We start from the raw sequence: 12,005 nt of genomic DNA on the forward strand, positions 1-12,005 counted from the left end.
ATTGATGAGCACCCTTTGGGTTCGGTCAGTCAGCCAGTTACAAAGCCACTGAGTGGTAGCATAGTCAAGACCGCATTTTACCAGCTTCTTTACAAGAATATCATGGGGCACCTTGTCAAATGCCTTGCTGAAATCAAGGTAGGCTACATCCACTGCGTTCCCTTCATCTACCAGGCTTGTAATTCTGTCAAAAAACGAGATCAGGTTAGTCTGACATGACTTATTTTTCAGAAATCCATGCTGACTGTTGGTGATCTCAGCATTCCTTTCTAGGTGCTCACAGACTGTTTGCTTAATGATCTGCTCCAGAATCTTCCCTGGTATTGATGTCAGACTGACTGGGCGGTAATTATTTGGGTCCTCTCTTTTCCCCTTTTTGAAAATAGGGACAACATTTGCCCTCCTCCAGTCTGCCGGGACTTCGCCTGTTCTCCAGGAATTCTCAAAGATGACTGCCAGTGGTTCTGAGATCACATCTGCCAGTTCTTTTAATACTCTTGGATGCAGTTCATCTGGCCCTGGAGACTTGAATACATCTAAACTAGCCAAGTATTCTTGTACTATCTCCTTAGTTATTCTGGACTGTGTTTCCTTTGCTGAATCATTTGCTCCAAATTCTTCAGGTCGGGCATTGTTTTTTTTATCGGAGAAGACTGAGGCAAAGAAGGCATTGAGGAGTTCAGCCCTTTCTGTGTCCCCTGTTTGCATTTCACCATCTTCTCCTCTGAGTGACCCCACTGTTTCTTTGTTTTTCCTTTTGCTACGAACATACCCATAAAAGCCTTTTTTGTTGATTTTAACCTCTCTAGCAAGCCTGAGTTCATTCTGTGCTTTAGCTTTTCTGACTTTGTGTCTACACGTGCTGGCTATTTGTTTGAATTCCTCTTTGGTGGTTTCCGCCCTTTTCCATTTTTTGTACACATCCTTTTTTAATCTTAACTCAGTTAAAAGTTCTTTAGATAGCCACCCTGGCTTCTTTAGGCACCTTCCATATTTCCGACTCATTGGTATTGCCTGACGTTGTGCTTTTACTATCTCCCTCTTAACAAACTCCCAGCCATCATGAACTCCCTTTCCTTTTAGTATTACTGTCGATGGGATCTCACCCAGCACTTCCCTAAGTTTTATGAAGTTGGCTTTCTTGAAGTCAAGAAATTGAGTCCTAGTATGCTTGGCTGCTCCTTTCCGCTGTATAGTAAACTTCAGAAGAGCATGATCACTCGCGCCTAATGATCCTTCCACTTCTACCCCACTAACCAGGTCATCAACATTGGTTAGGACCAGATCTGATGTTCACAGTACTATCCAGTCCTTTCTTATTGTTTTTCCACATCTCTTGTTGTTATTTTCCTATATTTTTCCTTTCTCTTTGTGACCTCTGATAGTCTCCACAAGCTGGTTAAAACAGTTTGTAATCCTGTGTGAATATTTTTTTTATCCAGTAGCCATATCCAGACGTTTTCCATATAACATCATTTCCACAAATCAAAACAGCCTTAGCGTCATTAATCTTCACAAATCTGTCGCCTTTCTCAAACCTCTGAGGAGATTCAACAGGAATGCAGTCTGAAAACAAATCCGTTCCTCCTCCCAGCTGTAAATCCTTTGGCAAGATGGCGATTCTGAATTAATTGCTGCGCCATTCCAAAAGCTCTTATTCCTTCTCGATCTCCATGAAGCATACTTTTGGTTAAAGTTTATTTCCACACAGACCTTAATCATCCTGCTTGGGTCAGTTAAACCGACGGTTCTAATGAGAAGGAGTTCTTGGTAATCACATAGAAGAAAAGTAAAAAAGGTTCCCCCCCCCATTCAGTCCTGTTGCCAACATACCCAGCCTTTGATGTATCTTCATCGTAAAATATTCTTTTTGCTCCAACCCGTCGTCTTCTTTCGCAGAGGTCCCTTCAATTAGCAGTCTTCACTCCCCTTCTTCACTTGAAATATGTGCATTTGCTTCTTTTGTAATTAATTATTCCAAATTGCTGCAGCTAGTGCGCTATCAGAGACAGCGTCCAGGAGAGCCGAAGTCCACACAGGGGCATTCTGCCTAGTGCCCTCACCCCCTTCTTTCGAATTTGGGGGTGATTTATGGGCACAGCAGGCAAGGGCAGTGTTCCCCATTCCCTTGGGGCAACAAGGGAGGCTGCCTACTCCCATAACAGCCTCTTAATTACCCCGTGTGGTCCGGAGAGATGGTATTGTTGGCCATCTTCCAATGCGCCCCTAGTGGCCCCCTTACTTCTGGGAGTTCTCAGTCCACATACTGCTTCAGCCTGCATTGTAGAATTTTAAGCATAACCTTGCTAGCATGTGAAATGAGTGCAATTGTGCAGTAGTTGGAACATTCTTTGTCACTGCCCTTCTTTGGGATTGGGCTGTAGACTGACCTTCTCCAATCCTCTGGCCACTGCTGAGTTTTCCAAAGATGCTGGCATATTGAGTGTAGCACCTTAACAGCATCATCTTTTTAAATTTTGGTTCTCAAGGAAGAGGCAGCCCAGGAATACAAGGCAGGAATTCACCTTGAATCTTGCTAACAAAATCCTTTCATAGCTTTTTGTGAGGGTGTGGCTGCTAATCTTAAAGCCAGGATGGGCACTAAGAATTGGGCATCATTTCCTCTGTTATTAAAAATAAAATAAAATACTTGTTCTGCTTCTAAAGAAACCCTTTAGATTGCATTCTTATTCTTTTTTCATATAAAAAATTCAAACAGCTGTGCAAAGGTGCTCCTGTGCAATGCAATGTCAGAATAACAAAATAATGAAACATCTCACAAGAGCCTTGTTTTTTAAATATACAGCTAAAAAACCTTAAAACTCCTACAACACTTACCAAATAGAAATCTAATAGCTGCCCCCCCCAGGCACTAGGAGGCAACCTGATGTTCAAGGCTTCACCCCCCCCCAAACTCTGAGCTTTTGGTTTCTCTTTAGACACTCATCTGTGGTCGCCTGGAGCATTTGAGGAAAAAGAGAGATAACATTCTGGCATACGAAGCAAACATAGAAAAAGAAAGTGACAACCTGTTTATAAGTGTCATTGTTACTTGGAAGCGAACAAGTGTTATAAGTTTAATGTACATATAATGCTGTGCTTGAATGCATTGTAATAAAAATACTATAAAGGGAAGTTTCTCTTAGACTTAGGCAAGAGGTTCCACTCTGACAGAAGCCTCAGAGGAGGCTGGATCTTTCCTCATAACTCATCGCTGGAGGCATAAGCTGCAGAGCTCTCACGGAAGGAAGCTTAAACTTGAGAAGCCAGTGTGTTCTTGCTGGAGATGGCTAGGAGAAGCAGCAGCAGCAGTTGCAAATAAGTCATGCAATGTTGAAGAAGCTTCGGATCTCCCTCTGGGACCAGGGATAGGAAAGCTTACTGAATTACATAAAGGACTGAACATTGTTTGCAACGTGCTACTTTATCATGCTTATCTTATTGTTAGACTGTTTAAGACTGTTCTGCAGTAAAGCTTCAAAACTTATTTTTGTGATGGAGAGAATTCATTTCCACACAAGGTCCAGATCAGGAGTTCCATGGAACAACTTTAACAACAAGTACTTGAAGGGTACTTCAAGTCTTCCGGGTTGGCGCCACCGGCAATGGCGGAATTCCTCTGATCGGGAGGAATTTGCTTCGTGGAAATTCGGGTCTGGCCGCCACGGCGAAGGCGGAGACCCACTAAAAATCACAGGCGGGTGAAGCCTGTGAACGTGGGATTCGGCGGGCACCTTTTGCGCCTCTCCTACCCGTGGGGAAACCCAGTTTCAGGGATCCGGAGCCATGTGGGGTGAGCGGCGTGGTGCTTCGGATCGACTGCTTCTTCCACGGAGCGAAGCCGCATAGCTGTTGCCGGAGAGCGCTGACTTTTTCCTGTGGACAATTTGATCTTAAAGCAACTACCCGTGAGTATAGTGAAGAATTGGATTTTTAAAACGTCTTAATTTGGCACCGAAACGGGGAGGTTCAAAACAGGAAGTCCACCTCCCCTTTTTGTAAATAAGACTGAGGCAAAGAGGCTGCAAACTAAAGTCTTGGAAAGCCTATTGTAAAGGACTAAATTCTTATCAGTAAAAAATATTAACCCCCCCCCCTTGGAAGCAGGAGAAGAGGGGGGAGGCTTTGGATTGTATATCCCTGCAGGAGTGAGTGAGGAAGTTAAAATACCACCGTTCCGAACCTGGAAACGGGCTGCCAGTAAAACCGACATGTCTTGGAAGGTTCATTGACAGCGAATAGAACGTTCGGTGACAGCTAGCATAAGAGAGATACATTGTTTCCATTGTCTTCGTCTACACTTAAAAAGGAGTAAAAGTAACGGAAAATTGAAACAATCTTACTGAACTTTATTTAAAAGAAAGGAGGAAAGTAACTGAAAATTGAAACTAACTTTGGATTATTGAAACTGTGTTTAAAAGAGGACATACTGACCGATACAAATACAACTCGCTTTCCCCTAGTGGAAGCTTTTGAAATTGGTTACTTGATAGGAGCTGGGCTAGGGGAATTTCCAGCTGCAAGATAAGAAAGTGTGAGACTTTGGAATTGAATCTTTTAAGTGTTATGGCAAACGAAAAGGAAAAATCAGACGAGATGTCGACAGAGGAGGCCTTAGTGGCTGCATTATTGAAAATAAACGATTCGCTGGAACAACTCCACAAGAAAACAGATGCGAGAAATGTGAAATTGGATGTTGCAAATATTGAAATTGATTCAATTGTAGAAAGTTTAAATAACTTGGGACAAAAGGTGAATACTAATTCAGAAACCACTCAGAAACTGACACAGGAATCTACTTTGATATGGCAAACTGCAGATGAAGTTAGGGGAAAAACCCTTGCTGCTGAATCTAAAATAATACAGCTGGAGAGGAGAGTCCCATCCATACAAAGACAACCTGACGAACATAAGTTGACATTCGTTATGATTGAACTTAAAGAAGAACGGATGAATTTGAGGACCAGAGCCCTATCTGAATTGGAAAAGGAAAGCTTGACAGAGTTTCAGGAGGCAATACTAACATTGGTTGAGAAAGAGAGGTATTTGGGGGTTAGTATGACTGCCAAAAATGTGAATTTGCTTAAGGATAACTGTAAAGGATGTTGGATTGAGGAGAAGGGGGATTTGGAAAGATGGACAAATCAGAAGTTGTCACTGTTGGGCCGAGTTACTGTGGTGGGGATGAGGGCTGCTGTGTTGTTGGGGATGTTGCTTTTGTTTCAAACACTGCAAGCCTTGGATGGGATGGAGGGTTTCAGGAGGTGGCAGAGGGATGCTCCTAGAGTTGTTTGGCAGGGCAGGAAGCCTCGAGTAAAACTTAGGATATTGATGGATGCCAAAGAAGGAGGAGGACCTGCCCTGCCAGACCTTTAAATTTTGCTGTGAACTATCTGCTTTTTGCTGGTTGAGAGAATGGTTCCTTTTTGAAAACATTGAAGCGTTGGACAATGGCAGATGAAATTGATGGACTATATGGAATTGGCGGAAATGACTGGCAAGATCCGAGACCAGGGTGAAGAGTCGGTGGAAGAAGATTGGAAAAAGTTTAAAGACCATTTATAGAGATATTGTAAAATTAAGGAATGTTAGAAAAATGTTGGAATGAAATTATATGGCTTTAGCAGAAATGTCATAAGGAATTAGGTATAGATAGATTAATAGAAAATTAAAGGAAAAGTGTGGCAAGAATGTGTTAAGATAATTATAGAACAGAAAACAGAGTAAGATGGAAAGGAATTGCTGAAACAAATAATAGAAGTAGAATACAAAAAGGGAGGTGGGAGGAGGTTGCTGGAAATAAGTGAATGAAATATAAGATATTGAAAATGTTTGAGTTGTTTTTAAACTGTTTTTGCTTGTTTTTGCCTAGGGCTTGCCGATCAGAAGGTCATGGTTCGAATCTCAGCGATGGGGTGAGCTCCCGTTGCTCGGTCCCTGCTCCTGCCAACCTAGCAGTTCGAAAGAACGTCATAGTGCAAGTAGATAAATAGGTACCGCTCCGGTGGGAAGGTAAACGGCTACCTCGGCGGGTAAAGCGAGATGAGCGGCGCAACCCCAGAGTTGTCCGCAACTGGACCTAATGGTCAGGGGTCCCTTTACCTTTACCTTTACTTGAAGTACCAAACCACGATGTAGCCGTGCTCTTTTCCATCCCTTTCCAAGAATTACAACAATCTGTTCCTCAAAATGGTTCAGCCTCCACCACCTTTCCTGCAGTCAACTGAAGGCAACCAACTATGCCCTGGGCCCCCCGATCTTTCTCACTGCCAGTGAAAACTAATAAATGAATAGGAAGAGAACCTACCCATGTCACACTGACACAAACACCTTGCATATGAACTTTGTAAAATAAAATAAGAAGCTGAGTCTGTAACCTGAAGCGTATGTAACCCGAGGTACCACTGTACAATATTCTGCTTATTCAAACACGGGCATGTTCTCACTTGAATTCTCTTATAGTTTCTTATGAAATGATTTTCTTTCACATCAGCAGTATTGTCTCTGTTCCTGCACAGGTTTCTGCTTATTAACATTTAGTGGCCGCCGGGACCACATAACACCGGTCCTGAGAGATCTGCATTGGCTCCCAGTCCGTTTCCGAGCACAATTCAAAGTGTTGGTGCTGACCTTTAAAGCCTTAAATGGCCTCGGTCCTGTATACATGAAGGAACGTCTCCACCCCCATCGTTCAACCTGGACACTGAGATCCAGCGCCGAGGGTCTTCTGGCGGTTCCCTCATTGCGAGAAGTGAGGTTACAGGGAACCAGACAGAGGGCCTTCTCGGTAGTGGCACCCACCCTGTGAAACACCCTCCCTTCAGATGTGAAGGAAATAAGCAGCTATCCTATCTTTAAAAGACATCTGAAGGCAGCCCTGTTTAGGTAGGGTTTTAATATTTAATGCTGTACTGTTTCTAACACTTGATTGGGAGCCGCCCAAAGTGGCTGGGGAAACTCAGCCAGATGGGCGGGGTATAAATAATAAATTATTATTATTATTATTATTATTATTATTATTATATCATGATCTTCCTCTGTTTCACTTCAGATAATTCAGTGGGGCCTCTTCTCAGTTCATTCTCTTCTGGATCAGTGCCTTAATCCTTTGTAGATTCTGTATATCACAGAATAGTCATTGAGGTGTCCCCAGATGTTGTTGTCCAGTTCCCATCACCTTCAGCCAGCAGGGCAGACAGTCAAGGATGATAGAAACTCTAATCTGGACCTCACCACCTGGACTCTGCTGCCCTATATCCTTCCCATTGAAACAAATGTGAAAATAAATTTTGGACGCTATAGATTTATCCTGGTCTGGTGCATGCAATGTCTTTTGTTTTGCAGCTGTGTGATTTGTGCTCATATTGTATTGTGGTGGCCATTGGCTAAAAACAATAAAACGATTTTATTTTTTTGGGGTCCTCACTCCCAAATGATGTGTGTGTTTTTGGTTATATTGTGCTTTTGGTTATATTGGGGGTGGGGTGGGGAGTGGAGAAGTATGAAAGCCAAAAACGCTCCCCTCCTCTGCTAAATTGATGCAGGAGACCAGAGGCAGTGAATGAAAAAGCAGGGAAAGAGAAACCCTCCAAGTGCCACTGTTTAGAATTAGAGAATGGAGTTATCCAACCCCCGGCCCTCTGAAGGCAATCCTGTATAGGAAAGTTTTTTAATGTTTAATGTTTTATTATGTTTTTTATATATGTTGGAAACTTCCCAGAGTGGCTGGGGCAGCGTAATAAGATGTGCGGTGTATAAATAGTAAAATTATTTTTATGGAATGGGATGTCCCTATTTTCATCAGAGAAATGTTGGAGGGTTTGGAAAGGTCGGTTGCTGGAGCTAAGTGATTGCATGATCCCAACCAGCAGAGCTGGGAACTGGACTGCCTCCTCCAGCTACCCATTCGGGCTGCAGGCATAGCTGTCAACCTTCCCTTTTTTGCGGGAAATTCCCTTATTCCAGTGCCATTTCCCGCTGCTATTCCGGATTGTTAGATATCCTGTAGACTGTCCCCGGGGCAGGTGAGGCTGCTGATCCCTTATTTTCAAATCTGAAAGTTGACAGCTATGGCTGCAGGTAGGCATCGTCCCAGCTTTCTGAAAATATTTACTGATGAGGAACCCAGTGACTGCACATCAGATCACAAGGAGACTTCTTTGTGCAACATTCTGGATGGCATATAAGATGCCAGGTAGATTCCAATGATACAATAAATTTTGAGGGACAGCGCAAGGGGGCGCATCCAGCCTCGCAGCCTCCCAGGGCCCAACCCACAGCCAGCGAGCTCCGATGCTCAGAGAGGCAGGAAACGGGGCCAGCCAGGGGGACTCGAGAGCGGCTGCACTTTCCTGTCCCCCGCCGAGGAGAGCGGAGGAGCAGCGGCCCGTGGCCTGGCGAGTTTCCCCGGAGAGGAGCCGGATTCCGCTGCAGGGACGGAGCGAGGAGTCCGAGGTGCAAGAGGGCGGAGCAAGCGGGGGAGGAGGAGGAGGAGAGCACGTGCGCCTGGCAGGATGAGGCCCCGAGCCCAGCCAGAGGCTGCAGGGCGCCCCCCAACCGGGCAGGAAGGGGAAGGGGCGCAGCTGAGGGGCAGGGCATCTGCAGGAGGGCGCAGGGGCAAACATCTCTGGCTCAGGCTGGCACGGACCCTGCCGGAGACCCTGGGGAGCTGCTCCCTTCAGTCCTGAGCTCAAGGGGCAGAATGAGGGGTCCAAGGCAGCTGCTGCTCCGCGATGGACGATGCATATAGTCGTCCGATGATCAGCGGCGTACCTGGGGCTTTTGCCTCCCCTTTCCCTGTCCCTCAGCAGGGAGCCCAGCCCATTTCGACGGTCCTCCCCACGGGGGAGAGGGAAGGCGAGGCAGGGGGAATGGAAGAGCACTGCAGCGGGGGTGGGGGCTCTCACTCTACAGCCCCTCCTGATCCCCCTTCCTCTGCCAGTGCCATCGATAAACCTATCGCCCTCCTTCGTGAATTGGTCTGATCGCCTTTTAAAGCTCTCTTTGCCACCACCATCACCGCATCTTCTGGCAATGATGTCCATCAGATTCATTTAGCAAGGAAATGGCATATTTTGCCTGCCTCAGATCAAGGTACACTGTGCCTACACATGGAGGTTCTGTTGTTCTGTCAAGGATCTATTCCCCGGAGAACGCATCTGATCTTTTCCCAAGCTATCAAGGTAGTGACCTCTTGTATCTGCGTGTGAATAAGTGAGACAGGCTTAAGCCTGTTTCATTAATTGTTTTATTTCCACCTTCCTCAGTAAGGTTTTATCTTCCTCCTTCTTCAGTAACACAGCTGAGTTTTCAGATGAAGGCTGAGGGTTGAAGTGGGTGACAGTTTTGAGAGTGCAGAGGAAAGGAGGATTCTAAAGAAGTGTGGCATATGGAAATGAATTAATGATAATAAAAATGTTGAAGACAGTATTGTAAAAGACTGAGGAAGGCGAAATTGAAATTAGCTATTCATGTCCAGATTATTATTCCTTTCATTTCTATACTGCTTCATATTTTAAAGAAAAAATCTCAAAGTAATTAGAGAGAAATCTCAATTCAGTTTGTGTCCATAGGATGTTGAGAACATTAAATCTGTAGATCCAGGAGTTCTCTCCTCCTGATAGTCTCAGATTTGATTGTTCTTTCTGATAGAGCAGGAGGAACGAAACATTTATGGGCTTAAAGCTGCATTGATTCTGGAGGCCACATTCCAGTGAGCTTTGTGGCCAATGTATGCACATGCATGCGCACCCAGAAAAGAGATGCAGACCATAAAGTCACATGCACACACGCCAGAGGTGCTGCACACACTCACCAGACATGCCACCTAGCATACATGCAAGTCTTGCAAACACAATCAGCATGTTTAGACCTTCCAACCCCAGTGCTGGGGTGGAGGAGAAATAAGAGCACAAGAAGACCCTGCTGAATTAGCAATGAGATCTGTGGAAAAAAGACCCTTCTGATTGTTCTTTAGAAATCCTCTTTAAAGAGCAGCCAGAGGGATCATTTATTTCCAGAGCAGGGCTTTAACCCCATTTCAGCACTATGCTGCTTTGTGGTGAAATTGGAGTTGAAAAGATCTCTCTAAGGGCCCTTAGGCATATTTCTCTCCAGAACAGACAGAGATCTTCATCAGATGATCAGATCAGGAGATGGAAACGGCAGGGACTAGCAGGACACACCCTGAGGCTTGGCAAACCATATGCAGCCAATGGACTGCAAGTTAGAATGTCTTCAGTCAAGAGAGTTTATGACCATCAAATTTAAAATATTTTGGAGTGAGTTCTTTGATTTTGTTGGTCAATATTCCTTTTGCCTGTTTGTTTCTTAGGCTGTGCAGATACCATACATTTAAAGCACGTGGCTTCCCCCAGAGAACCACGGGACCTGTAGTTTATTGCTACAGTTCTCAACACCCCTAACAAACTGCAGCTCACAGGATTTCTTGGGTGAGGTCATGTACTTTCAATGTTAGGTGGGTCTGTCGCAGCCTTAATCATATACAAAGATCTGTTGCTGCCTTTCCAACATGCTAGAAGTTGCAGCCAGGATCAGCATTCCCTGTCCACTGAACATGCTCAGTCCTCTCACTGGGTTGTTTTTGGATTTCCTTCCACTGCCTTGGTTCCCTCCCCCCGCCCCCAAATATTATTTGTACTTCCATAAACCTTGATGTTTCCCCCAGTCTTTGGATAACTTCCTCTCGTCCCTGGGTGGAGTCGTTTGGGTGACATAATGATTGTTATTCACAGCCTGAACATCAGAAATAGAAAGAGTAATAATATATTTCAAAAACTGGCAAATGGTTAAAAAATGTGCTTTTGTTTTTATTCTTGGGTTTTATTTTACTTTGTGTTTATTTCTTTTCCAGCAGGGTGACGTAAAAATGGAAGAGCCGGGACCCAGGAGACCCATTCAAAGGGAGAGACTGGAGTGCAAAGGAAAGAAACCTCCTGCCGGCCAAGTTGGGACCATCAGGGATCTTCTGCCTCGGGCAGATTTATGTCAAATTAAGCAGGAGGCAGAGGAGCGGCAGCCGCAGCAGCACTGGGAGGCCCAGAAGCAGGATTTCCTGAAGACGATGCAGCCCCCTCGTTCAGGGTGGGAAACCCCACAGGCTTCCAGTCCTCCCCACTCCGGGGATGGTGTCCTCCCGGCCTCCTTCAGGGGAGCTGCGGATGCCAGTCAGTGGCCCAGTGGGAGAGCAGGGGGGACAGACCAGACCCTGCTCCCAGACACTGAGGGGCTTCTGGGAAAGGTAAGTTCCCTCCTCTCACCTGGGTTTCCAGCACCTGGAGGTCACAGGTCCACTGCCTCTAGACATGGAGGTTCTGTTTAGCTTTGGTGGTGAATATTCCTCCTCCCTGCACTTTCTCTCTAATCCACTTTAAAAAGGCTTGCTGGACCAAACTTTACATGGGAGGTTTGCGATAATATCTCCTGCTATTCTTACTTTACTTAAACAGCTGCAGGGGACTCTGAATTTTATCAGAGCAGAAGCAGTGTCAGAAGAGGGGTCCTTCCACCAAACCCCGTTTTCCTCCTCTAAATTGCCTCCATTTCCAAAATGCTCTTTTCTCCCCACTGAGGTAAAAATCTTGGCACGTCTTGCAGCCTCAGCAATCCCATGTGTAGTCGCATTAAATAAGGCTGGCCTACCTTGCAAGGTTGTTGCAAGATTTATTAAGATAATGGCCAGGTTCAGATGACTGAATCACAGCCTGAAAAGCCGGGTTAAAAATAGGAACAGTCATAGAATAATAGAATCATAGAATCATAGAGTTGAAAGAGACCACAAGGGCCAAGCAGGAAACACCATCAGAGCACTCCTGACATATGGTTGTCAAGCCTCTGCTTAAAGACCTCCAAAGAAGGAGACTCCACCACACTCCTTGGCAGCAAATTCCACTGTCAAACAGCTCTTACTGTCAGGAAGTTCTTCCTAATGTTTAGGTGGAATCTTCTTTCTTGTAGTTTTTTTTTTTTTTTAATGATATTTATTA

General features: G+C 45.0%; 1 protein-coding gene and 1 long non-coding RNA gene across 3 annotated transcripts in view; both read left to right on the forward strand.

Annotated features, from left to right (window-relative positions):
- Nucleotides 1-12,005, forward strand: part of LOC308469342 (uncharacterized protein) — an 86,185-nt gene that overhangs the window by 16,935 nt on the left and 57,245 nt on the right. Inside the window, exon 3 of the mRNA XM_080991643.1 lies at nt 10,874-11,260. Coding sequence (XP_080847769.1) covers nt 10,874-11,260 — 387 coding nt within the window. The remainder of the gene's footprint in view (nt 1-10,873; nt 11,261-12,005) is intronic.
- On the forward strand, nt 4,620-7,421 carry LOC308470207. Of its 2 annotated transcripts, XR_013982260.1 has the most exons (3): nt 4,620-5,052; nt 5,873-6,885; nt 7,052-7,421. It is a non-coding gene; the product is annotated as an uncharacterized lncRNA (long non-coding RNA). The 2 variants fall into 2 exon arrangements; XR_013982259.1 differs by having other exon boundaries at nt 4,620-6,885.

This window comes from Podarcis pityusensis, assembly GCF_964106645.2.
Source record: "Podarcis pityusensis genome assembly, chromosome: 2".
In the NCBI taxonomy this organism is placed as follows: domain Eukaryota; kingdom Metazoa; phylum Chordata; class Lepidosauria; order Squamata; family Lacertidae; genus Podarcis; species Podarcis pityusensis.